This window comes from Rhamphochromis longiceps, linkage group LG17, assembly GCF_057381845.1.
Source record: "Rhamphochromis longiceps isolate RC_006_pf linkage group LG17, R_longiceps_female_GT1.1, whole genome shotgun sequence".
NCBI lineage: Eukaryota > Metazoa > Chordata > Actinopteri > Cichliformes > Cichlidae > Rhamphochromis > Rhamphochromis longiceps.
This window is the reverse complement of record NC_140573.1, coordinates 22,354,539-22,381,678: the sequence shown is the minus strand read 5'-3', so window position 1 is coordinate 22,381,678 and position 27,140 is coordinate 22,354,539. Positions and strand designations below refer to the sequence as shown.

The following is a 27,140-nucleotide window of genomic DNA, read 5'->3' as shown; positions in this document are numbered from 1 at the left end:
GTAACTGTAACTTTGGTCGTTGCTGTGCTTTTTTTGGAAGTCGAATTTCCCAGAGGAACCCACCCGAGGGATTAATAAAGTTCTATCTTATCTTATCTTATCTTATCTTATCTTATCTTAAATGCCTTTACATGCCAGGAAAACTAGATATACAAAAGGCATGAACCTCATTGGTCAAATTCCAGAAATATTGCCAAATTATTGTAAGGAGGATCATGAGCACCTCAGCAAGATCTTTAAAAATAACGTTGTGGGTGTTTAATTATCCAGTCTGAGCTGAGATGGATGACTCTAATGGGGTGCAGCGTTAGTATTTTCTTTTCTTTTTTCATTTTTATACGGGACTCAACTGCCTTAATTTGATTTTTTTTTTAGTTTAAAACACGAAACCTTTGGAATGTCTTCTGAGTAGACACGAAATTATAAAAGTTTTTAAACCAGAAATATCTTCATAAATATCTTCAATACAGCTATCAATTAAACACAGTTATTAATTGATGAAATATTCCGATTTCGCCTGTGCTTTGTCGTGTTTCTACCTATGCCGACCTATTTAAAAAAACAAAAACAAAACCCTAAAACAAACAAAAAACAAAAAAATAGCTGTAATTTGGGTTACTGTCCCTTTAAGAACTCAGTGGCTGGCTGCCGGAAGTGGGTCCGTCGTGTTTTCTCCCTCCGGCAGGTGTTTTAGCCTGGAAGCTTCAGCTGAGCTTCTGAATTCCGTTTGGTTTCACTGCTAAAATCTTTTTCTCTTTAATTATATTTGTAAGAAACACTACTGTTAGTTGTTCCACTTAAAATATAGAAAGCTAACCTTCTCGTTAAAGTAGGGCGTGTAACCGACAAGTCGTGATGGCTCAGGAGATAAACGGTGAGTTTATATATGTATTTTTAAAAAAAGTTTTTTAAGTACCGCTTAAATATATTCCCATGTACCAAACTGACACTTCAGCCCGGTGTTTGATATTATTTTAGAGTGTTATTCTGCTTTGAGAACACTTAGTTCTCATATTTAGGTGTATAATTTCAATGTTAGGGAGGTCTGATGGCGCTTTGTTTTGGTTCCGCTCTCCTCATGACTCTCTTCATGGCAAATTAAGAGAGTGGTTCTCAGGCAGTTCATTTAAACAGAGCAGAGGGAGGATGAGTACAGGCTAGCCTGAGGTCAGCCAGTGCCAGGGGAGAGTCAGGAGGTTTGAAATGAGGCGGCATAAGGGTGTTACCTGAGAGGTGTACCAAGCTGGGCTCTCTGCTTCAGGCTCCAGGAGGCGAGTTTTACATGTCATGTGACTCTTTCTGCACAACATGATTCCTATAAGTGCCACCTATTCCAAGGAATGGTATTTTTTTTAACTAGCATATTTTATTATATGTAACTTCAAGGTGCTTAATACAGAAAATAACAAACCTTAATGCTGTGTAGTTTTACAATGCAAGCAAAATACAGCAAAATAAAGCATAAAAAGAAGTTTAGGCTGTATTAGGGTTATATTTTCTGCTCTGAGGCACTGTTATGAAGGAGAAATGAAAGTCTAGGCAAAATGAGAACTTTTACTTTGTTATTAAACATGTTCTGACCAACTTGAAGTAGCAGTATCGTTTTCTTACAGCAGCAGAAACTATCTAACAAACACTGACGTGACTCTGTCCTCCTGTCCTGCAGCACGGGCCGTCCCTCAGCATGGACACTGAAAATGACATCTTGATGAAGGAGTCCATCAACATGATGATTGACATGATCGTGCTGTGTGCCACTTTGGCACTCTCTCTCTTCTTCTGGATCCTCTCCCTCACGATGAGCACGTTCTACGGTGAGCTGTCCGCCTGGGAATGTTTTCACTTTAAGGGTTTTCTTTTCCTTAAAACTGCCTTCAAACAGGAAGTTAATCCATTAAATCATGTGCCCCTCCATGTGCCCTGAATACCTTTCACACTAACTTTGATTTTTTTTTTTTCTCCTGAAGTGGGTTAAAAGCTGAACAGACCTCAGTACCATTTTTCACAGTCATGCATGGACAGAGAGAGCGTGGCAATGAGGACACGAGGCGTATGTTGAAAGACAAACTTGACAGCTGTCAGGAAGAAACTCAGTTCCTTGTATGTGTGCACATACTTGGTGAATAAAAATGAGTCAGGGTCTCTGGTCTTTCTTTTGAGCAACATTATAAGTAAAGTTTGGGTTTCGTGCTGTTACTCAAATGTTTGTGATTGAGCATTTGTTTGTGCTTCAAGCATTAGATTTTCAGAATCAGAATCAGAAACTTTATTGTCATTGTCACGAGAACAACGAAATGAAGAATGGTCCCCGATCATTGCATCATCCCTAGCAATATAAATAAAACAATAAAATTCAATAAATAAAATGGATAGAATACTTAAAATACTAATAAGATGTAACAGTAAAACATTCACATACGTTCCCACACACATGCTTCAGACCGTGCATAGATTAACACAAGAGTGGCGTGATGGACATTTTTTTGTAGTATTCAGATGTGTTATTGCAGTTGGATAACAGCTGTGTTTGAGTCTATTAGTCCTTGCTCTGATTGCCCTGTACCGTCTGCCTGAGGGCAACATTTCAAACAGGGAGTGGCCAGGATGTGAGGTGTCTTTTATGATGTTTTGGGCCTTTTTAAAACAGTGGGCGTTGTGTAGAACTTCCAGTGTGGGGAGAGGGCAGCCAGTGATCTTTTGGGCGGTGTTAATGATCCCCTGGAGTGCTTTCCTCTGAGCCCCTGTGCAGCTAGTGTACCAGATGCATATGCAGTAAGTTAGAACACTCTCAATGGTGGCTCTGTAGAAGGACACCAGCAGTCTCTGTGTGATGTTATTCCTCCTGAGAATTCTCAGGAAGTACAGTCTCTGTTGGGCCTTTTTCAGCAGCTCGGAGGTGTTCACACTCCAGGAAAGGTTCTCCTCTATATTGACTCCCAGGAAGCGGAAGCTTGCCACCCTTTCTACACAGTCCCCATTTATGAATAGTGGTTGGATCTCTGCCTTTTTCCTTCTGAAGTCTATTATGAGTTCTTTGGTTTTTGAAGTGTTGAGGAGGAGGTTATTGGCCTTACACCATGACGTCAGCTGCTCCACCTCGTCTCTACGTAGACTCGTCTCCCTTGGAAATGAGCCCCACCACTGTGGTGTCATCTGCAAATCTCACAAAGATGTTGCTGTGGTGGCGAGGAGTGCAGTCGTGTGTGTAGAGAGAGTAGAGCAGTGGACTGAGCACACAGCCCTGGGGTGAGCCAGTGCTGAGACTCAGGGCTGAGGATGTGTGATGGCCAACTCTGACTCTCTGTCTACGGCCCGAGAGGAAGCTGTTGATCCACATGCAGGTGCTGTATGGAAGCCCCAGGTCTTGTAGCTTGGCCACCAGCTTCACAAATGACGAGAGATGTTACAGCATTTCCACCAAGATTTTCCTCCCCTCTTCTGCCTTCTTCTTCTCCTTCTTATACTACTTCCTCCTCCTTCTCCTCCATCTTCATCATCCTTTGTCCAATATCCTCCATCACTCCTAAGCTGTCCGTCATATCATTTCTAAGCTTCTCCTCCTGCTCACTCCCAGTGAAAATCTGAAGACCCCCACCTTGGCCTCCAGTCTTTCTCTCAGTACCACCGTCCCCACACAAAAAATCACAGTGGGTCTCACTACCATCTTGTAAATCTTCTGCACTCATCTCCACCTGCTGCACCTGCCACATTTAAATTATTTCAACAGCTTACATTATCGAAGCACATCAGCTCATTTCACGTCTCTCCGGTTTTATTTTGAAATCATCATCATCAGATAGATTTCCCTTCTACAGCTGTCCCCACTGAAATCAGTCCCTGCATGGTTTTAAATTAAGACACAGTTACTGGATTGTTACACTTTGAGTGACCTGACACTGTTGTTGGAGTTGATCACCTCCAAAGCCCACAATGAGCCAGAAAAAGCCAGAATAATATGCAGCAGCTGCAGTTTAATCAGTTATATTTAAAAAAAAAAGTGCATCTCATTTCTTTTTAATATTTAAATAAAAACTTTTTTTTATTTAAAAATAAAAACGGATCTTTACATGCTTCAGTAAATCCTTCAAACGATCAGTCGGGTGGAGAGGTGCTGATGGTAGTCTTGGTGTGTGTGTTTGTTTTCAGGCACGCTGCAGCCTGTGTCGCCGTGGCGTTGGTTGTTCTCCATCTTGGTACCCCTCACGGTGACGATGCGAGCGCTGAAGAGACGCAGTCTGGACCGATCGGGAGCGCTGGCCGGTGAGTATTTGTCATCACCTTTACCCACCTGCGTGATGTCGTTTTGGCTTCCTGGCTCGCTGCTTAGCCGTTATGAAGTCATTTCGAGTGAACATTAGAAGAGTTGTGATGTTTGGTGTGTGTCTACACTGCGTTAAGTTGCTTCATTGTGATTGGTTAATAAAGTGGTGGGTGAGCGTGTTTTGGTTAGTTTTTTTTAAAGGGGGATATTCTATGACCTTTTAAAATAAAGAGGATTCTCCAATACTTACATATTTTCCAAGAAGAGGCACATTTTAAAAAATCCAAACCATTTTTCAGTTTCAGATAACACGCCAAGCTCTTCAGGCTGCTGCTTTTGCCTGTTTTCTTGGTATTATATGACGTAAGCGATGCATTTAAAACCAAGGACTGTAATGCATTTCCAGCTCTCGCACCAGAAAACAACTAGACCTCTTACTACGAATCTGCAGATGACGCACAGATCTCGTCATGTGACCCATTAAACTGAAGTCATGTTGGTCACAGAAGACTTGTTCTCATATGCTTGAGTTAAAGAGCAGAAAACTGGATTTCTGGCCACAGTCATGGACTTTAAAGATCTAAAACTCATAATCCACATTAATGTTGTCACAAAATCGCCCCATGAACGGACTCAATTCTCACATTAGACACCTTTTCATTCCTGAATCGGTACTTGTAATGTAAACCAGAGCCTGAATTCGATAAAGTTGTGAAAATATGTGTAACAGACAAGCAGAGGGAATTTTTCCACACGTCTCACGTTGCTGTCTTTAGTTTGAAATATTCAGCTTACTGCTGATATCTTCCATTTGATGTTTATTTTGTGGAATTTGTTTACAGTTCTGTGAAAAAGCATTTGCTCCCATCATTCATTCAGGATTTTCTGGTATAGAGCAGATTTCATGGCTCCATTAAGCATCCTAAAGCAGCCTCAAACCATCACACCACAACCACTACGTTTGACTGTTGGTATGATATTATTTTGATGAAATCTTGCATTAGCATCTACAGAATGCTTTCAACAAACTCTCGGGTATCATCCAGATTTTTTTTTTCCCCAAATATGAGCCGAGCCTTTGTGTTCTTTTAGCTCAGCACTGCTTTTCTCCTCGAACTCTCCTACTGTTGCCATTTTTTGCCCAATCCCTTTCTTATTGTTGAATCACGAACTGTGACCTTGCAGTTCTTTAGATGTTGCTCTGGGTTCTTTGATGGGTCGTTGATGACCTCTTGGAGTAATTTTGGTTAGCCAATCTCTCCTGGGAAGAATCACAGAGGTTCACTAGAGTGCCAAAGCCTTAGAAATGTCTTTGTAACCCTTTCCAGACTGATTGAAATCAATGACTTTGTTTCTCAGCTGTTTCTTTAGATTCTGGCATGATGTGTTGGTTCTATTTGAGATATTTCTTCATTCAGCAGGTCAGGCAGTGAAATTGAACTCGGTAGTTAATTACAAATAATTCACGAGTTACTTTTTGACATGGGCCAGGTACGTTTGGTTGACTGTTTCCCTTAATAAATGAAATCATAATTTAAAAAGTAGATATTGAACTTGTTCAGGTTATCGTTCTCTGATATTAAAATTTGTTTGATCCAAAACATTTAAATATAACTAATATGCCAAAAAATTAAGAAATCAGGAAGGGGACAGTTACTTTTTCACAGCACTGTAAGTTTTCACATGTGAAGTGACAGTCATTAAATTCTTGAAGTTTTCCTTGAGAGTTTTGATTTTTGCTTTTTATGGATTTGACATTCAAGCAACTTAAAGAAGTCCAGACGCTTTTCTTTGCAAGCTCCTTTGAGCCACAAAAGACCTCACAATCCTGAAAACTGAGTCACGAGGCTGCTGCCTGAAGTCGAGGCAATTATGAAAAGAACTGATACTGATCTGATTTATTACACTGCTGAATGATGCCTCTGTGACGCTCAGGCGATCTACAGTATATGAAGAAGGGAGGTGATTTTTCTGCCTTCCAGGAAACGCAAAATGAAACTATCTTTATGGGGTGTTTTTTTTTTTTTTGTTTTGGTTTTTTTTTGTAAAGCTTGACATCTTCAGCTGGGTTTGTTCTTTTTAAACATTTGGCAACAGAACGGCACGCTCTGAATGACTGGTGAGCTTGTGCTAACATGTGTTTCTGTGCCCTCAGCCCTCCTGGTGGGGTTTGTGTTGACGATGGCAAACTATAGCTTCTTCTCCACTCTGCTGGCCTTCTTCATCACCTCCTCCAGACTGACCCGCTGGGGAGGAGCGCAGAAGAAGAAGATCGACGCCGAGTACAAAGAAGGTGAGAGACGTAAAGGCTTCACAGGTGCTGCAGAGACTGGTGGAAGCTCTGTGACACAGTGAGGAGGCGGAGCCACAGAGAGAATGAGAGATGAAAACACTTTTGATGTCTTACTCAAACTAGCAGCACAAAGCATCCGACCATTAGCTTGTGGGTGAAGTAAAGCGTCCATCAGCAGCTCCACTGACTGAAACGGAGCTGAAGCTGTGCATGCACTTGTGTTTGTAAGAAACCAAATTTAAAGCTGATAACAAACTTTGCTGCCATCCTCAACAATTCTAACAGACACACCTGTAACATGCACAGGTGTGTCTAAGCGAGGGAACAGCATTTTGTTGGTTTTTTTTAGGGTTTTTTTAGTTTATTTAACAAAAAGTTAATATGTGCGTAATTACTGTTTAAAAAATAAATAAAAAAATTCTAACTAAATGATGCATTCTCATAAACTTACAATCAGCTCTGTGTTTTATCTTTTGAGAAGGGATCCCCTTTCCCCAAACTGAAACAAAGAGGTAACAGACATCACAGTCATCTTAATAAAATATCATCTTCTTCCTCCTCACCTTAAGCCTCGTCTCCTGAACTGAAGTCAGGGCTCTAACACACGAAAACATACGTAAAATAGCTAATTTATGTCCGATATTCTCACAATTACTTATCGTCAACAGATCAGACATGAGATGGATAAACAACAACAACAGCAGCTAGTTATAGGCTAAGATAAGTTTTCCAGCCTCTCCCAGAGTAAATAAAGGCAGATGCTTCTTACCCGGCATTCACAGCTGAGGTAAACGGTGAACTGACGTATTTCACTGTCGGGGGAAAGGGTCACTTTGCCGTCAGAGTACACTGACAGCAAATCAGGAAGTGTGTTCACAAACAACAGTAGAAACGTGCACTCCGGTCACAGCTTTTATGGAGTACAGTCTAACTTTAATACTCGGATCTCTTGTAGCTGGCCAAAATGCGTTTGTCCAGCAGCCACCATAGCTAGGATCTCTATTTAATTGGGAGGGGTTAGGAAATAGACCTCTGTTGACCATAATCTGTAATCTGCTGGCATCTAGTGGTGAAAATGTAACTTTAAATTTAATTATTTTGCATATTAAGTTTATTCATATGAAATTTAAATAAACTAATAACATATTTTACATTATTATACTAAATATGTTTATTTATTGCTTTTTTAATGGGCCAATGTGACGAGTTTGTTTTTTAAATGATCTGTGGCTGAGGAAAAAAAAAACGAAGCATCTGATTAGTGACTCCCCTTGACCCACCGCCTTTTACCTGGGCTGCTTAAACAGTTGTCCTGGAACAGTTTGAATTAAATGTGAATTACTTGTTTTTAGGAGGTCAGAGGAATTGGGTTCAGGTTTTCTGCAATGGAGGTGTTCCCACTGAGCTGGCGCTGCTCTACATGATCGAGGTAAACTGAGAAGCACAGGAAATAAGCTGCTCTGTGTGAGTGTAATGTTAGTAAAGTTATTCATTTCCTGCTCGTGCTTCAGGTGGGTCCAGGTGAGATCCCCATCGATTTCAATAAGCAGTACTCTGCCTCCTGGATGTGCCTCTCCCTACTGGGCGCGCTCGCATGCAGTACCGGGGACACCTGGGCATCTGAGGTGGGGCCAGTCCTCAGCCTATCAAAGCCGAGACTCATAACCACTTGGAAGGAAGTCCCCACAGGTGAGGAGCCAGTAAGAGGGTAGGGTAATGATGTGAATGTTCCACTTTGTGTTAAAGAGGGGAAAAGTCCCACAGCACAGTTCAGATCAGACTGGGTTTTTTTTAAAGTTGTGAAGCTCAGGACTCCTGAGAATTGACTCTTTTCCATGAAGCCAAACACACAGATTAGATTTTCACAACCGTTCATCAGGACGAGGAGGCGTGATTGTGAGCTTCATTAATAATGTGACTTGTCACATTGATTTATCTGAAGAGAGTCCACAGATGAACACTTCTTTTCATGCTGTGTGGCATCTCATTAAAAGGCTGTAGGTACAGAAGATCAGCAGTAAACAAAACATGAAATCATTTTTTTAGATTTCAGTTGACCTAATCATGCATCCTTTTGCGCTGAAAATCATTTTTAGATAAGTTGCCTCATTTTTCTGGGGCTTTTTTTCCCTGCAGGAACAAACGGAGGCGTTACTCCCATAGGATTGGTTGCCAGCTTCCTCGGTGGGGCAGCAGTGGGTGTGGCTTACTTTGTGACGCAGTTGCTAACAGTCAGCGACCTCCACCTGGCCGACCCCCAGTGGCCGATCGTCGTGTACGGCGGCGTGGCCGGCCTGCTCGGGTCCATGCTGGACTCTTTCCTGGGGGCGCACATGCAGTACTCAGGTGGGTTTGAGCCAGATCTCATGTGAATGTTGTTAAGTGTTTGCATACGTAGAGAAACTTCCTGATCTGCCACACAGCCTCGGATTCTGTCTCGCAAACCCAGATGTGTCAGACAGATTCAGATGTCGCGTTCATACTTTGAACCTTTAAAATGTTGTTTGACATCATTTACTGACTGAATCTCAATCCGGGCTCACATTTCAATATGAAATGTAATCAGATTACAACCAGCCTCTTTTAAAAATGCCCTTAAAATCCATTTAGTTCCATTTCAGCCTCATCTTCACTCAATTGTTCCAATAATCTCCAAGATCCAGCTGCAACAGATGTTTTTCATCAGTGTGATCAGTTACAACATGATCAATGATTGATCAGTGTCTGAAGCTTTACACAGATCAGTTTGATTTAAACACCAATTCTCAGCAACGTACAGCAAATGTTTGCAGTCTGACTGCTGAGTTACAGAGATGAGATTAAAGTTCAGTTTGAGCTGATTATAAATCAGATGTAAGGATTTTTCCTTTCCGCTGTTGCCAAAGTGCCTGCTCATATGGTGTCGTCTGATTGTTGGGTTTTTACCTCACAATGTGAAGCTCCTCGATGATTTGCTGCTGTAAAAAATAAGATTGAACTGAATCTGATGCTGAAGCTTGACGTTCATACGGAGATCAGAGGAAGCAGGAGAACAGTGAGTGGCTTCCTTTTAGAGTATTAAACATGCCCAGTTAGAGTGAAGTTCTGCAGTTTCTTTCCCTATAATAGTGAAGTTGAACCATTGAACTCAGCGGCCCTCAGAGATCAAGCAGCTTTTACTTCAAATCCCAGCTCATGGAGTTCAAACTTATTTCACTAAAAATTAAACAGAATTAAAACATAGCTTCAGAGGGGCTCTCCTAAACCTCAGTCCCTGTTTAGCTTGACTGAAACAAGTAAACCGCATCTGCAGACTAATAAAAAATTAAAAAAAAAAAAAAGAAAAGAAAGAGTTAAATTTTTTGGTAACGTTTTCTGCAGCTGGGATTTCCTTTCGTGCAGTGACACGCAGAGATTTTCTGACTTTTCTCCTGTGTCCCCTCAGGCTTTGACGCGAGCATCGGGAAGGTGGTGAGCTACAGCTCCGCCACCACCCAGTGGATCTGCGGGAAACCCATCTTAGACAACAACGCAGTCAACCTGTTCTCCTCTGTCCTCATCGCGCTCATCCTGCCGGGGCTGGCCTGGGGTGCGTGGCCTCGATAGACTGACACTAAAAAGCACAGTTCACAGTTGTCTGCCTGTTTTATGACCTGCTGGCTGCCTGAATTAGTGTTATTCAAACATTGACTAAACATCTGAGACCAACATCTTTTTTTTTTTTTTTTTTTTTTAAACAAAACAAAAAAAGACAGGTTTTAATAACTGAGCCACACCTGCACCATCAGCTGCACCCACACCATCAGCTCAAAGCCACTGTGTTTTTAAACATGACATGTTCAGGAGGCCATGGATGTATTAAACTTCACTGCCAACCCCTCAGTCTGGATGTGACTGATTTGTTTTAGATGAGATGACGTTTCTGCCATTTAGTGAAAAAAATAAAATAAAATCAGGAAATGAAACTGGTGTAATTTTGACGTAAACAAAGAAAACTGGCAGCGGGGTGGAAGGTTGGTGACGGTGTCTGCAGAGCTGTGATTAGATGAATATGAACACAGCAGCAGAGGGAAGATGGAGCATTAAGGTTAAACTGCTCTCAAAAGTTCAGGTTGAGGATCCGCGGTGGGCGGAGACATGAGGGTACGTTTGAGGAGGCAAGGTCGGTCGTTAATATGCAGCCGTGTAAAAGTTCAGTCGAAGAAGAGAAAATGTGGAGGAGTCCACGGATCATTTTCAGAGGTATTACTGTTTTTATTTCAGTGTCTGAGAGAGAAGGCACTAAACCAAACCGGGAGAGTGACATTGACTATGAACAGGTGAGAGAGAGAGAGACGTCAGGATTAAATTAATATATATATATAAAGTTTACAGAACAGCAGGTGCGCGTGCACGCACACACACACACACACACACACACAGCTTATTATCTACACGAGTCCTGATTGGTCACACGGAGCTCGCTGCAGAGCGCCCTGTTTCACAGCAGGATATGTTAATGTCCAGCAACAAAACAAAAACCCTCAGAAACTCAAAGAGCCGACATCAAGTCCTTCCTCCTGCAGATACATGTTCGATTATTTCTGCAGCTTTTTTCTGTAAGTAAAAAGCAAAAACACTGTATCCCACTCTGCCATCATCGAGACCTCTAAATTAACTCAAAATACAAGCTTATTCAAAGTTTACTAAATAATAACAACTTGACCTTTTTTCCCCTCTCTGAAAATATATGATAGACTCGCCAACAGTGGAGGAAAGTGTATTGTAGCAAAGCTATAATTACTTTAACTCAAAATTTGACATTTCTCAGACTTTTCAGACCCAAAAAACCCCAAGAAGCCCCAAAATTTGGTGATTAAAGAGCTCAATAACTTGATGTAAAGTCTGGAAAACAGTTTTAAGTTGTTTGAAAATAAAAAAACATTCTGAGAGCAGAATTTCAATGGAGAAAAATCAAAGTGCTAAGAGTGAGTCAACTTAGTGTTTCACATGAGGAAAAAAAACTCTGTAATTTTTGATATATGAATAATGAAAGATTGACAAGAATAAGTAAAAATACTCAAATTCATGTTAATTTAACATTAATTATTACATTGTCAAAATTTGGAGGTTGAAAAAATTGTTCATTTTAATTTGACTAAGTAAAGCTGAAATTGCAGGAACGTAAATACATAATTTAAAGGATTATAACTAAGAATAAGTCATGAATTTATTCTAAATTCAACATTTACAGAAAAAAAATTCAAAATTTAGGTTGTAAAAATGAAGAATTGTAATTCTGAATTCTTCAGCTGAGACGTTGTCACATCAGCTGTCACTTGTTCCCTGCGATGAGTTTTATAAATATATATACCCAAATATTCTAAATTGTTTACATTTTAAACAGCTGCAGTTTTACTAAAGCTTTACTGCTGAAATAATATTTTCATGTAGTATTTAAGGTGAAAGTGAAGTCTGCTTTGAAAGCCACCACACATAAATCCATAATGACGGTTTCTGTTATGAATGGCGGTTTATTTTGAAAAATCATCCTAAAGAAAAAGGAAGATGTGTCCTGTTAACTAGCAGGAAAATGAAGCGAACCTGGAAGCGCAGTACGACCTGCAGTTCCTCGAACGTCCACTTTAGGTGCCACAGACGTCTCCACAACAGGAAACAAAAGGGGTTATTTTTCCACAGTTTCTGTGATTCTGTTTACAACGTTCTTCCTCTTAAAACAATGACTTTATTCTACGGTTCAACTTCACCCTTGAAATATGACTTTTATCAGATATTCTCATATTTCTAACACCTATTTTTGATATTTTTCTCGCTTTGAGGCTTCAAAACCCACATGCATCTCTCCAGAGATCACATGTAACTGATGACCAAACAGTCTGTAGTGTTATTTTTTTAGAAACATGTCAGTTTTCTGACACACTGGAGTGTTGCATGTTTCAGAACCCAAAGAAGTCCAGATCAGTAATGACCACCGGCACCAAAATCAGTCTTCAGTCTTTTTTTGTGATGATTGAAAACAGTTTCTCTCTCACACAAAAAACACTCACACAAAATAAGGGGGAGGGGCAAGAGCCAGGGTGGGGCGGGGCTTCAGCTCAGACTCTGCTGTGAGTGGAGGACGGCCCCGGTCACAGCTGGTCTTTGTAGTAGCCAAGCTTGGCGAGGGACATTTCCCTGCGGAGCTGCATCACCTCCCAGAACATCTGTTCTGCTGCAAACACAGAGGGAGGCAGGGAGTTTAATCACACTGATATCGAGCCACCACAAGAATCCACTGGCGCGTTTCTTACCGTCCTGCTGTTTGACCAGCCCTTGGTGGATGTAGCGGATATAGGTGAAGAAGTTGCACACCGCCGTGATCTGAAGGAGAGAGGACACTGCTGAAAACACCAGTCAACAGTTTCTGAGCTTCAGGTGAAGTCATGCAAAGCTACAAAGAGTTATAGACTTAACGTATTTATTCCTTATGTTTAATGTGAGGACAGGATTACATGCTGAACTATAAGCTTAGTGATTTTGCTAAAACTTAGGTTTCTGTTAATTTAGACGATTTAAAGTATTCAGATTTATGTTCTAATTTCTCATTTACATTAAAAAAAAACACTTAAAAAAAATAAAAATCATGGAGGGAGGTTTCTAACTACAGCTCCTGTGACATTCACTTGAGGCTCCAAGTTAAAACTTTGAAGAATAAATAAACACATTTAGAGAAAACAGTTTGTGTCTCTGGATAGTTTCATCCTTTATAACAAGTGTAAGACTTAAAGTTAGAGGCATGGCTGCTTTATTTAGTCATTCTGAAAGCTCTTCATTCTTATCCTCATGCAGAGGGACTGCTCATGCAGAAGTGCAGTAACATGCACTGAATCACCTCCAGAGTTGTTTTCTTACTTTTACAGTGATGGTGGAAGAAGCTGGCAGGATTGTTTTAGTGCTCACTGAGCTTTGGAGTAATTTAGAAAATGTTCTGGCTCAGGAAAGATGGACCGGACATAAAGGGGAGGTAAAGCTTTCAGGTGTGAGTGGATGGCTGGGTGTTACACTCACTCTGTATCTACAGTAGGGAGACACGTAGTAATAGCTGGACGAATCTCCAAACTTGATTCTGTGCTTGCAGGTTTTGGTCTGACCGCTCAGGGCACATTTTCTACCAGATGGACATAAACAAAAACAAACAAAGAAAAAAAAAATGAGTTAGCTGTTACTTTAACAGGAAGAAACAAAAAAACTCCTACAAAGCAGAAACTACACAGGAGCAAAACTAACACGGCTTGAGGCAGCAAAGGAGGAGAAGAGGACGACAGGATGGCTTTGACATCCTGAACAGAAGTTTAGAAGGAGGGAATAAGTTAGCAGGAGGGTTTGGAAGAGCCGGATGAAGGTGGGGAGCAACTGAGGAGAGGCTAAAGAAAGGGAAAAAGCTAATGGGGGAGAGAGTCAGACTTACGTGACGAGCTCAGACCTGCGCCCACTAGAGGAGGAAATCGGAAGATGGAGATGTGATGATGAAGGAGTGAAAGCTCAATGCAGGGGAGAAAGTGTGTGCGTGTGTTTGAGTTCAAGTGTGTGCACGTGCTCACTTTGGTCCTCCACACTCCACCGCCGATGCTTTGACCACAGGCAGCGGCTGGAAGCCGACCGGTTCCACACTCAGTGTGTTCTGCTCCACGGCCTCTAAGATGGCCGAACCCAGCTGGGGGAGAGGAGAGGAGGGCATTAACGGACACAGGAGGTATCAGAATCTTTCTGATTCATGTCAACATGCATCTCCAGGGGACTCAGAGCGGCCCCGGCTTTTCCCTGGGATTTTCTAAACCTTGCACATTTGTCAACTGCACTTTTTTAAACAATCAAATCAAACGCATACCGAGACAAACCGGGTGAAGCCTTTTCCAGCTGGCAGAGGGCGAGCACGGGGCACGCCTTGCCAGGTCGCCACCCACTCACGCTCAAATCTTCTTACTGTGAGGCAACAGTGTCCCCAGAAGGCAGATGCACGCACCTTTAACGAACTTTTTGCAGCTTTGTCTACAGAAACCTAACATCTTTTAATCATCTGAGCTAAACAGTGACTGAGTTTGTGAGATCAGATCAGAAGTTTTAAACCTTCTAAACATTTTGACCTTCACAACAAAAAAAACTGAAATGATAATATCAGTGCTGAAATCTCAGATGGGTGCATGTTTGCATGTCTTTCTACTCCTAATAAAGCGCTTTTAAGAGTTCGGGAGGTCGTCATGTACCTCGCTCTTGTTGAAGGTCAAGCAGGGGTAGATGTCCTCACGGTAAATTCTCTCCAGAAAGCTGCAGCTTCGGTCGAACGTCGGCTCCTCCTTCCATGCCTTGAACTCGCTGAACAGCTGACCGTCCACCTGCAAGTCAGAAACTACATGCAGTCTCATCATCGGCTGTTAAAGAAAAAGCTCTGGGAGCGTGAGCACTCCTCCTCCTGCTGCACCTCTTACCTCCCGACACTCGCGTACAATGGGCTGCGTGGCCGACGGGTCGGGCTGAGTCCCCAGCATGGCGGAGGAGGTGCTCTTGTTCCTGCTGTGGCCCTTCCTGAAGGGAGTCTTCACGCCTCCTCCTGTTCCCACAGAGGGAAGCTCACCCACCGGGGAGGTCGGGGAGGAGAGCACGAGAGTCTTCAGAGCCTGAACCTCCGCCTGGAGGACGTCGATCTGAAGAAAGAAACAGAAATCCTCAGAGTAAGCAGGTAAACAGTCTGGTCTGATGTGGAGTGGTGAGGTCTCACCTTGCCCAGAGCTTCTTTCAGCTGTTTTTCAGCATTTGCCTGTTTGACGTTTGCTTCTCTCACCATTTTGTGAGCCTCCTGGAAAACACACAGACGGTGAATCAGCAGCTAAACGAGCTCAGTGCAACTGAAATATCATAAATAAACTCAAAAACACAGAACAGGAACATAAAGGTAATCTGCATTTACAGACACGCACAAGCACACAGAGTCCCAACACCTCCTGCAAGAGAAAGCCAAGAGTGAACGAGAGCACGGAGGAAGAGGAGTTGGAGCAGCACGTTTTCAGGGCTCGCCGGACAGATTCATTCAGCACAGACACATCGGCTCTGGACCTCACATGTCACAGGAGACACTCGTGGAAACATTCTTAGGTTTTTAGCATTGTGCCTCGATCTGTGGTCGAGTTTGAGCTTTTCAGCAGGGCTATCTGTTGTTAGGCAAAAAGGCTGCACTTCATTTTTAACATAATACAACACAAAAGCTAGACTGAACAAAAATGATAATTTAACTTTATTCTCATCAAATTCAATTATCTGCCCATATTTAGAGGAAACTTGCGATGCCTGATGGGTGACAAAACTAAATGTTTAGAGTTCACCTAAAAGCTTTGTTAAACCCGTCACACCTCTTTCACACTGCCTGTGTCAATCACTCATATTCTTTCTGTCCGGTGCCTCAGGAGGAAGAGGAGGAAAGGAAACAGGAAGTAGAGGACACAGACGTAGGGTAGGTGGACCGACCTGGAAGAGACTGGCGGTGAGCTCCTCCAGCTCCTGGCCGAGCTGATCTCTGACTTTAGACAACCTCTCACACTCCTCATCCTTCAACAGCAGCTCCTTCCACACACACACACGCACAGCAACACAATAGAAAGACAACCAAATGAACATGTGGAAATGAAAGCATGTCGACAAACGAACAAAGAGATGAAGAAATTAAAATAAGTGAAACATGTTTAACGCAAAAAATCATTTAAAACATGCTTTTAAATAAAACTCTGAAAATTACACGATATCGCTCTAAAGTAATGAACGCTGTGGTGAGATGTAGTGAATACACACACACAAATACACACACACACACACACACACAAACATAAAGGAACGCAGTAACATTCGTCTTGTTGCGTGGCAGTAACGTCCCTCAGTTACTCAGAAAAACCTCAAACATTCCTCCAGGAACTATTTTCTTTTTTATTTCCAGTCTGAAGAAGCACACAGTAAATTACAGCTCAGCTGAGGCAAGACGTGATCATTGTTTACATCCTGTCGTCACAGTAAACGGGCACTGCCTCCTGCACTGTGGCTAAGATCTGGTAGAAATAAAATAAATCCTAATGAAAGTGCCAAAGCAGACGTCTGTGGATTTTATTGTATTTATTTCTTGAATTACGGTTTCATAATTTCTGAAGACTGCCCATCTTTAAATGATTTCTTTCATCTTTTTTCTGTCCTCTCTCATGTCTCTGCTCTTGATCTTATTTCTTTTGTCTCTCCTGACAAAAGCATCCCTGAGTTTGGGGTGAACGGTTCCTTCAAAGCTTAAAAACACGAGAACTTGAGTTAAAGTCATGATTAGGTCACTTTCAGGTCAGATTAGTCTGGGGGAAGCTGACGTTGTGATGTCTTCTGCGTGATGAAGACATAACCCTAAGTGAGCGCACCCTACCCTCTGAGCCTTGGCGAGCTCCTCCTTCAGCCTCTCATATCCTTTCTCTCGGACCTCCATCACCGACGGGCTGCGCAGCCGTGACAGGCTGTCGCTCAGAGCACCACACTCCTCCCCATCCTCTCCGGACATGAACTCGGCCGACTCTGCCTCCAGGCCTGGCACGCTGTGCGGGGAAACAGCACGGGTGAGTTACGGATTACGGCTCATCGATTGGGTGCAGGCGCCTGTGTTTTTGTTACCTTCCATTGTGGCTGTGCCGCGGTGCCGAGTACACCGGCTGAGTGGGCAGCTGATCTGCTCGCAGTGAGGTGGGGAGGCCCGGAGGAGGCGCTCCCAGAGAGTGGGTGCGATATAGAGAAGTGGGCGGGGTGGTGTGACGGATGGCCGGGCGCTGATCCGATTGGTTCTGCAGGGCAAACACAAGCAGTCAGGGTGACACAAATTCCAGAACAGTGAGTTTATGATATTTCATCTTCACGCACAAACACACAATGAACTTTTCCACACAGGACACAAAAAAATCCTCGACAGCGAAGGGTTGTTTTTTTTTTTTTTTTTTAAATCATGCACAAGAGAAGACTTGGAGGCTGCGCAGATTTCTAAAAACAAAAACATTTTTATACCCGATGAACGATGAACTACGAGAGTGGACCTCCTGAAACGTGAAGCATGCAGGGAGCTAACGGGAACGGCTGGAGCTCCGACCTTACCTGAAGGTCAGGTGTGGTGGGCGAGGCCAGATTCACCTCGTGGAACCCCTCCAGAGTCTCTGCATTGTTCTGACCGCTGCTGCAGGCCATAGCAACTGCTCTCAGACATCATACACTCTGAACAGACACACACACACAGAGCCGTGAGTCGTGTGAAAGCTGCAGCAGTCTCGCTTCAGTAGACTGCAGATGGAGAATTGGTGACTAACAGCGGGGGGGACCCAAAAAACAGGCTTCAAAAGATGTTTGTTGGTGAATTAGCAGCCGTCAGCGCTCTACTCGCTGCAAGTTTGCAATTAAAAAGTTTCTCGTTAACGCAGACAAATACAAAAGTCTTTCAAATGGATCCTTTATGTCCAGTTTATGCGAAGCTTGTAAGAGGCAGTGGTGGTCTGAAATTCAGCTGATTCTGTATGTGCTCCTGCAAACAGGTTCACGACTACACCCCCACAAAATAAAATACCATCTACCCGCAAAAAAAAAAAGGAAAAAAAAGTAACAGTCTGGCACTCTGTTTGCTGCCCCAGCTGGACACATAGAGTACTGCGGCATGCATAATTCAAATCACCACCTCAGAATTAAAGAAAACATCAGTGTGTTTTAATCTTGTGATTATTTTTCATGTGAAACCCTGAAACTGTCAAACTCTTGCAGGTGAGTTCAGGTGTTAAATTCAGAGGTGTTAAACTTAAGGTGAGCACAGAGAAGCCTTTTCAGCAGATTAATGAGGAAACAAAATCTGCATGGTGCTCACAGCAGAAACAGCCTTGGACCTTATTAACGGCTGTTTGATGACCTGAAGAAATAATAAAATAAAAAAATTATTTGGGTTTTTTTTTAAACAGGCTAACACGCTCGGTGAAAGTGTCTCAGATCTCAAATTGTTTTCTGTTCACTGTACCATGGTGCAGCTGTGGATGGAGAAATCTGGAGGTTCAGTGGAGGCCCAAGGACAGGCAGTCAGTAAAACTCAGGTGAAGGAGTGACTCAGCACACGCCAACAGGAAAAGACTGTCCTGTACCTGAAAAACAGGGAAAGAGGCACAGAGACAGGTTAGTTTTACTTTCTGCTGTGAGTGAGTTTAAAATATTTGTCTTGGTAACTGAACCTAAAGATCATCAGGCTTAGAAGTCACTCTGTCTTTTAAATATCCACTAAATGCCTTTATTTTTAATGGTATTTTTAAAATCCTTAAATGAACCCCTACTACTCCTCAAAGAAAAAAAAAAACTGGAGGTAGCAAGAGCTCAGGCACTTTTTGCAGTCCAAGACTTGCCTGAGCCAGCAGCAGCTCCAGGTGAGCTAACATTAGCTGGTTTATGGATGCTGACTCGTAACATTTAGAGAGAATGAGGCGATCCCTGCATTTACCGTTTTACTGTCCGGATTCCAAACCTTAAATGAGAGCCGAGCTGAGTGGGCAGAAATTTCAACAGTAATTAATCTCACAGGCGGAAACAGGAGATGTCTTTGCCCCAGACTTCACCTGTCAGGCTGCTGAACTGCTGATTTCAAGGAGGGTTTGTGTGTTTTTCAGTTTCTTAAGAAACATTATAATCGTCGTTTTATTGATTCCTGCACAGTTTTCATTAAACTCCAGGTCTGAACACAGTGTACAGACATCACTCATGGTTTCAGCATGACAGCACAGGAGCTCAGTGGGACACTCTCTTGGATTTCGAAGCCAGTTTTTCCATCCCTAATTGAGACGTATCCACACAATAACTCACAATAACGCCTTTTAATTTAAACTGAAGCTTTTTTAAAATGATTTCCCTTTCTCCACTGAGCATTAGTTAGTAAGTAAGTAAGTAAACTTTATTTATTAAGTGCTTTTCACAGACAGGCAATCACAAAGCGCTGTACACAAATATTAAAATAAACAATAAAATCAATAGACATTATATACAATGTAAAAGATCAAATGTAAATAATGTAAAAAAATAAATAAATAAATATATATATATATATATATATATATATATATATATATATATATATATATATATATATATATATATATATATATATATATATATATATATAAAAAATATGTAGATCAACAAAAGGCTTGTTTGAACAGAAGAGTTTTTTAACTGTTTTTTAAAAGAATCCACAGAGTCAAGCAAACGTAATTGTAGTGGTAAACTGTTCCACAGCCTTGGTGCAACAGACTGAAAGGCTCTGTCCCCTTTTGTCTTTGTTGCAGGTTTCACACCAATAAAAACACCAAGCTCACTGCACTGGTAGAAAATAAAGCCAAACTGCCAAAAATACTGATGGCTGCCAGGGAGACATTAGGCTGAAGTACACCTGTGAAGCAAACATAATTTACTCATCCTTAATGTCTGACTGCTCTCTCAGTCCCTGCACTGTCATGACCAGACACATGACCCCACGTCACGGACTGTTATTCCTCAAACGTCTATATACAGCAATGTGTGTTCACAAGATTTTCAGTAAACTTGATCTCTGACCTTGAGGTCAATGTCCATGAGTTTCAGCTCGCCTAAGATTTCTAGTAGACGCTCCTACACCAATCTTGAGTCATCGCTGCCCGCCCGGGTTATGACAGGACACCATCAGCCTTCAGGCTTAGGAGTAAAAACTGCAGTTCCTCTGACATCCACTTGAGGCCGCCTCCAATGCTGAGTCAGTTCCCATAGACTCCGATGTTAAAGCAGGTGGTACAAATGTGCTACCACAGGCTGAAGGCTGTCTAACTGACAGTCCCTGAACTCGACCTCTGGACTGTTTGTGCTGTTGGCACTTTTCATACTGGATTATCTGGCTAGTAATGAGGCGTCCTGCATTTTGGTGAGTGAAATTTTAGTCTTCCTCATCAGGAAGCATTACAATTACTTGACTGTATGTGTCAATCCTGCACCTCGTCCCTCTGAGCCTGGTCTGATGGCAGTAGCACTGCTGCTTCACTGCGATAAACAGGACATTTTAACCTTGGAGGCAACCTCAAGTGGCCGTTAGAGGAACTGCAGTTTTTGGCACCAACACATTGGTGCCAAGTCCAAACAGAAAACTCATATTTTAAAGCTTGCTAATCTTTAAATCTCTGAGCTAGAAATGGTAGCAAGGACCAACAAGACTTCACACACCAAGCTCAACAAGCCAAAACACCACCACCAAAGAAAAACAGCACTGTATTTCAAACATCTTCCGGTTAGACATTAGTTCGTCTTTCATCTGCCAGCACTATGATACAAAGTCCACCTGAACTTGCCGTTTTCAAGTAGGGAGCGGGCACGAGGTGGGCCTCTTGCAAGTTTAACCCATGCAGCTCCCTTATCTTCCAGTAATGTGGAGTTATTACTGCATTTCCTCCACAAACTGCCCAAAGTTAATGTACAGCTCATGAATAGGGATGGGTACCGGTATCAGAACTGTATGGGTATGTCAGAACCGGTGCTGACATAAACTGTAGTAACCAGACCGAAAAGCAGCGCACATTCTGGTGCTTTATTTCGGTGCTTTTTTTCCTGAGATGTCATACACTTTGGATTCTAGCCAATCATTTTACCTTTGCAAGCGTAGTAGGCGGGCCCAGGTACGTACGTTCTTTTAGAGCAGAGCTACAGATTAAAAATGCCCAAGGCGAAGCGGTCAAAAGTCTGGCTGTACTTCACAGCAAAAGATGCAAACTCAGCAGCCAACAACAAGTGCTTTACGCTGATACTGTGCAAAGGAGGTAACACCTCGAATCTGATGAAACACCTGGCAACGTATGGCATTTTGTTAAAAGCCGAGAAATGCGCCGTATTTGATAGCTTGCTGCGAGACCTCACACCGTGCACATCTACTGCGGGTGTGGTGCCTGTTATCGGACCCGGAGTTAGCAACATCCCCCAAGAACCCGAAGACGAGAGTCCTGGCCCCTAGCCCTGCCAGTGTAGCAGAAATGATGACGGATGATGATGGCAGCAGCAGCCGTTCTTCTCTGCGTGAGTAGCTTAATGTTGTTCGTGTGTAATTTACGTTGAGTAGGCTAACCACGTTCTTACATTAATGCACATAAGGTGAACTAGCAAACATCGTCGTAGTTACATGCGGCTGTCTTCTTGTTTGATGGCAGATACTCCCTTCACCCTGGCCAAAAAGGCTGAAATGACCAAAGAAAAAGTGGGAAACGGCTAAACACTTAGACAAAATTGGTGTTTTTTCCATTGATTAAGCACTGCTTCCAGCCAAGAGTGATACCATATATGCCCTATAGCTGCAGAAAAGGCTAACATTGTTATCTTTTTACAAAAAAAACAGCTAAACATAAGAGGTTTTTGGACAAAGTTTGTGTTCTTCATTCTTTAAGCACCGGTTCGAGCACCGTTTAAGCACCGGCACCGTTTCAAAAGTACCGGTTTGGTACTGGTATCGGATAAAACCTAAACGATACCCATCCCTACTCATGAAGGCTGGAGTCAAAGTTCAGCAGGCAGGCAAGAAGTTCCCTCTGAAACTTCATACCCGAGTTACTATATCATTAACCAGCATCACCGTGATGTGCTCTCAAAGTAATTAATTACTTCTTTGTCTCTCTCCTTTGCTTTGCATACCTCAGCAGAGTGGCTGAACAGCACACCGGTCACACCTGCTCCACCTGGTGTGTGTGTGTTCAGTGGGTGTGTCCTCCTCTGATGAATGTAAACACAAAGAGAGACTTAAGGACAAATAAAGCTGCTGTCACTCCCTCGCTGTATTTTAAGAGCATGCTGAGTGAGTACTTTGTTTCTCCGTCAGTATCATCATGTCATCTCTTCTTCTGCGCCCGTCATTAGGCCTGATTAGGGGTTTTGTTCCCGCCGCAGTGAGGCATGCTGGGAAAAGATCCTCAGCTGTGACGCCGTGTCTCGGACTCTGTTAACGTTGAGTTGTGTCATTGTTTGGTCCGAGTTTCACTGATGCTGGAATGCAGCTGACAGCAGGCATTAATGTTGCATTCAAGGCCAATCAGACATCAGACTACAAAAAACTGCTGATGATACCTGATATGAATGAATCTCCTGTTTCCTCTTGTGCGGTTTGTTGAGGAGGTTTGTGGTTTCAAACTAGGGGCACGGAAATCAGCAAGTAATGTCAGATTATGATATATCTGTCTGAGGTTAAAGAGCCAAATTCCACAAACCAATCACAACTTCCGACCAACAAAGAGAGTTAAAACAATCAAATACTGTGAAAGATGCTGATTTTAGATCATTTAAGGTATTTTGGTTTAATTATTTATCCCATAAAATATTAATATAAAAGAAAGAAAGAAAGAAAGAAAGAAAGACAGCTCACGTCTGACAGTGTGCCGCTAGAAAAACACATCGGCAAAAACTCATCCAGGATGTATGACACATGGTGATGGACATCAACACACACAGGTGAAACCCCACCTTCATTAAAAACAACCTGACTCCTCTTCCCTGCCTGCCTGTCGCCATAGAGACCAGTCCTACAGAGCTTGGCGTGGTAACCCGACACGTCGCGCAAGGATCTGGTTACTCGGGCCGGCCGATGAAGGCTCATCCTGTGTCTCAGCAGGCAGCGTTTACACGAATCCCAAACAGCTCGACTGACCACAACAATGAAAAGCTCACCATCAACGGATTATGGTGACAAATGGGTCAAAATAAAGGTGTCGGGGCTCTGTGGCACTGACCAGCATTTATCATTTAACACAGAGAAGAGCAGGTGAACGGCATCCTTTAATACATCTCCAAAAAATAAGAGCGTGACACAGACAGTCATTGGAGGAATACCTGCTTCACCAAACATACGACAACCAGGCCTGACAGAAACTTCTGTGTGCTTACAGATGTGTACAGGTAATGGTTGTTCCCATAATTAGATGTATCAACTGAATTATCAGGATTTAAAGACTGAGCAGAACAAGCCAGACGTTAAAATCCTTTTGGGGTCTGTTCAATAATAGGATTAAGCCTGGAGATTCTTATACTTACCCCTCGATATATAAAGTGCAAAGGGAGGTCAGTTTGCATTCATTTACTGGTAATTATTCACACATTTTACTACATTTTAATTTTTTTTAATTATTTGGCAATTTAAAAATAAATCATTTCCAGCTTCTTTTTTTCCTAAAATTGGAAATGTGATTTTTTTTTCCAAAAATTGAACTTTTTTCTAGTGAATTTACAGGGTTTCGCTTATAAATTTATTTAAGCAGCAAATTTAGATTTTTTTTTTTAATCGTTTCACTTTCTCTGTGTGAAGTTGGCAGCTTTTCTTCATAGATTTTTTTTATTGCAGATATACTTATTTGGGTTTTTTTGGCCAGTTTGTCTCGTAAATTTTCCTATTTTGCCCACAAAATTGCAATTTTTTTCACTTTTTTGTCACAATTTTTTCACTTGGAAATTTGCCAGTTTATTCTCATAAAATTTCCTCCTAGATGTACCATTTTTTCTTTGAAAATTTGCCAGCTTTTCCTGATAATTTTCCTCATCTCTTGCCATAAATGTGGCAGGTGTTTTCTTCTTTATTTGTACTGTTTTTTTCTCATTAATCTGCCAGGTTTTTATTTTTTCTGAGCCCTGGGGTTTCCTCTTCTTACCTTCAGTGGTCCTGACACACTGTAGTACTTCAGAGAAACCTGATACCAAGCTCAGTGATATTTGTGCAGCATGTGCACAAATGTCACCTGTAGGGCTGCTCAATTAATCGAATTTTAATCACGATTACGATCTGGGCTTTCAACGATCATTAAAAATGACTGAGCCGATTATTAGCCCCTCCCTCATTTATCCGCGACACCTTAAAGGCCGTCTGTGAAAATATTGTCGGGCATAAACCGGTCCGTGGCGCAAAAAAGGGTGGAGACCGCTGATTAAGAGGACCCGAGGGAAGCTCGGAAAGCTAAGCAGAAGTTATTTGGAGAGGAGAGTGACTGCCGTTGGTTGAAAAGAGTTTAAAAAAAAAAAAAACTTCAGTGGTGTTGCACACTATTTTATATTATTTTTTTAAAGTCATTGTTAACCCTTTAAAGCCGGTCAGAGCAGCACGCTCCGTTTTGCGTAACTATTTTTAAATCCCTGTAGAACCTGAACCGTGTAAGCTAGCGCAATAATTTGTTTTGCATATGAAACCGGAGGAGTTGTACTTACATCTGATGCCATCAGCTTGTCCTCGGTCACGGTTTCCTTCCACATAAAGCTTTGCAAAAATTGCATAAAAAGCGCTTGCAGGAACAAAAACATAATATTCCAGAAACACGCTTTGCCGTTCCTATCAGCTGTTCGTAACACTTCCCACAGTAAAATGATGCACATGCTGTTTTCTTTGCAAATTTGCATCATAGGATTGTTTTTTGTTTTTCCTGCAGTGTATAAAAATTGGTGTATCTCCAAAATAAAACTATGAAGACACTCAAAATAAATTTCCTGTGGTGGGAAACTATTTTTTTGCAACTTTATTGTATTTAAAGTTTTGAGGGATAAACCTCTTAAATTTCTCCAAGTAGAAATATATGTAAACAAAACAAAAGCGATTTTCAATTTTTTTTGTAGTTTATTGCACTTTTTTGCAATTTATGTAATTACTATGGCCTTAATGCATACATATTATTAAAATATGGGCTATAACAGTTGTATTGATGTATAGCAACTTGAAATGCTCCCACAAATGGCACTACAGCATGTAAAAAAATAATATAAGCTCTGGTGGACTTGGTTCTATAGTAGGTCTTAAAGGGTTAAATAAATATCGTCAAATAATCGTGATCTCAATTTCAGTGAAAATAATCGTGATTATCATTTTTGCCATAATCGAGCAGCCCTAGTCACCTGAGTTTACACCTGCAACAGCGTCTCTGCTCATTAACCCGACCTCCAGCTCTCCCTGCACCCCGCTTACAGTGTCACCTGTACGCTTGAGGTCACTCTTCCAGGTAAGGTACTCCTGCTCTCAGGTGGTGCCTTGTGGACAACTAGCACTGGATTAGCCGCGGATAGCACGTTACGTGATGTTACCTATCATGCTAATGCATTAATACGTGAGCACCTGCGGTGGCTTAAGTTAGAGAGCTAAGGACTGTCACCTGACGCCGTCTGAAAGATGCATGACAGCGGCGTCTTTGCGCGGAGCTTCGGGTTTCGCTGCTACATCGGGCTAAGGATTAGCTGAGCAGCTAACGTTTGCTGGCCAATTACTTGACATTAGTAAGAGGGTGAGTGTGGGCACAGGTGTGTTAAAAACACGGAAATAAAGCACATGACAAGAAGAGAACTACTAAAAAACCAAAAACCCAAACACATCCGTCTTTCTCATTCAGTAAACATCAGGGAATCGCTTGCAGAGGGAAACCCTGCTTCCATTATCGGCCACTGCTCTAAGCCTGGCCAGGGCTGGCTAATTTCATTCATTACATAAAACAGATGAATGCACGGATTTATGAAACTGCGGATTCGCTTTAAAACTCAGAAAACTGAGTGAGTGACGGAGTGATGCTGAGGGAGAAGATAAACGCTGTCCGATAATGGGCGCATCGATGCTTTTTGTATATAGCACTTAAGCTAGCGGTGCTGAGCAAGTTCGCTTAACTCAGCGACTCACGGATTAAAATAAAAACCGTAACGAGGCCTTAAAGGTGTACTCACCGGACCCCCGCGTGCATAGCAGCCCAGTCGGTCAGTCTGCCTCACGGTAACGTGCCGAAACAGCCCGAAAAACAGACAAACAAACAGAGAGACACTCACCGGAGCGGCTGTTGACGCAGAGCGGTGCTCCAACTGACGGAAGGTACGTTCACGGTCCGCTGGGAAACCACAGAGCCACCAAGCAGTTCGTCACAGAGCAGTCCGTGCAGAGAGCAGGAATTCATTACTCGGCATTAGGCCCATGAACAAATAAAATGACATTACATTTAATTTAATTGTAAAAAAAAAAAAGAAAAGAGAGAGAGAGAGAGCTCGTGAAAGAGGAAACAAATAAAGACTAAGAAAAATGCATTCAAATTAATATGTAGCTCAAAAAGTCTGGACTTGTGAACTAAAAGTTGTAAAATAAAATAATTATAATAATAATTAAATAAATAAAATATTGTGCTTGGACAGAGAAATAATATTCTGAGATAATAAAAATTCAGATTTATGCAACTAAAGGCACAATATATGAAATGTATCATAAAATAAAAATATAGCTCAGTGAGGGGAATAATGCTTTACGATAGTTAAATTGTTGTTCAATTTACGATGTTAAAGTTGTGAAAACATAAAATGAATAATCAAATAAAATAAACACACGCAGTAATTATTTTTTTTAATTAATTTAAAAATGTAGTAGGAGCGAGATAATATTCAGAGACAAAAATCCAAGTTTATTAAGTTTAAGTTGTAATAAACAAAATTGAACGTACTACCACTACTACTACTACTACTACTACTAATAATAATAATAATAATAATAATTTGTAGCTGGGAATGGGGATAGCATTTCCTGAAGGTCCCTGAGTATGAGAT

At 41.9% G+C, this 27,140-nt stretch overlaps 2 protein-coding genes across 8 annotated transcripts; one reads left to right on the top strand and one right to left on the bottom strand.

Moving 5' to 3' along the window:
• The first annotated feature begins 658 nt into the window (after positions 1 to 658).
• Positions 659 to 10,261, top strand: tmem19 (transmembrane protein 19). Its single transcript, XM_085386286.1, has 8 exons — positions 659 to 874; positions 1,667 to 1,814; positions 4,147 to 4,260; positions 6,417 to 6,554; positions 7,907 to 7,983; positions 8,066 to 8,243; positions 8,691 to 8,900; positions 9,979 to 10,261. Exons 2-8 carry the CDS (start codon positions 1,685 to 1,687, stop codon positions 10,137 to 10,139), a joined length of 1,008 nt encoding a protein of 335 aa, XP_085242412.1. The 5' UTR covers positions 659 to 874; positions 1,667 to 1,684; the 3' UTR covers positions 10,140 to 10,261.
• Positions 10,262 to 10,766: 505 nt separating this feature from the next.
• On the bottom strand, positions 10,767 to 26,436 carry rab3ip (RAB3A interacting protein (rabin3)). 7 transcript variants are annotated; one of them, XM_085386281.1, is made up of 15 exons: positions 22,407 to 22,675; positions 22,239 to 22,316; positions 18,574 to 18,694; positions 17,673 to 17,789; positions 17,202 to 17,368; positions 16,960 to 17,125; positions 16,032 to 16,127; positions 15,289 to 15,366; positions 14,999 to 15,214; positions 14,777 to 14,905; positions 14,114 to 14,226; positions 13,981 to 14,004; positions 13,581 to 13,680; positions 12,824 to 12,893; positions 10,767 to 12,744 (listed from the first exon to the last, which is right to left on the bottom strand). In XM_085386281.1, the coding sequence occupies exons 4-15, from the start codon at positions 17,760 to 17,762 to the stop codon at positions 12,662 to 12,664; spliced, it is 1,332 nt and encodes a 443-aa protein (XP_085242407.1). In that variant the 5' UTR covers positions 17,763 to 17,789; positions 18,574 to 18,694; positions 22,239 to 22,316; positions 22,407 to 22,675; the 3' UTR covers positions 10,767 to 12,661. The 7 variants fall into 7 exon arrangements, with proteins under 7 accessions (XP_085242407.1, XP_085242405.1, XP_085242408.1 ...); XM_085386279.1 differs by lacking the exons at positions 22,239 to 22,316; positions 22,407 to 22,675 and adding an exon at positions 26,379 to 26,436; XM_085386282.1 differs by lacking the exons at positions 22,239 to 22,316; positions 22,407 to 22,675 and adding an exon at positions 26,379 to 26,436 and having other exon boundaries at positions 10,767 to 12,741.
• Between the last annotated feature and the right edge of the window lie 704 nt (positions 26,437 to 27,140).

Coding starts and splice junctions, on each gene's coding strand:
- tmem19 (XM_085386286.1), top strand. CDS start 1,685: ATGGACACTGAAAATGACATCTTGATGAAGGAGTCCATCAACATGATG. Junction 4,261..6,416: donor CCGATCGGGAGCGCTGGCCG/GTGAGTATTTGT, acceptor CTGTGCCCTCAG/CCCTCCTGGTGGGGTTTGTG. Junction 7,984..8,065: donor CGCTGCTCTACATGATCGAG/GTAAACTGAGAA, acceptor CTCGTGCTTCAG/GTGGGTCCAGGTGAGATCCC.
- rab3ip (XM_085386279.1), bottom strand. CDS start 17,762: ATGGCCTGCAGCAGCGGTCAGAACAATGCAGAGACTCTGGAGGGGTTC. Junction 14,227..14,776: donor TGACCTTCAACAAGAGCGAG/GTACATGACGAC, acceptor CCTCTCCCCCAG/CTGGGTTCGGCCATCTTAGA. Junction 12,894..13,580: donor CTCCCTACTGTAGATACAGA/GTGAGTGTAACA, acceptor TCTCTCCTTCAG/ATCACGGCGGTGTGCAACTT.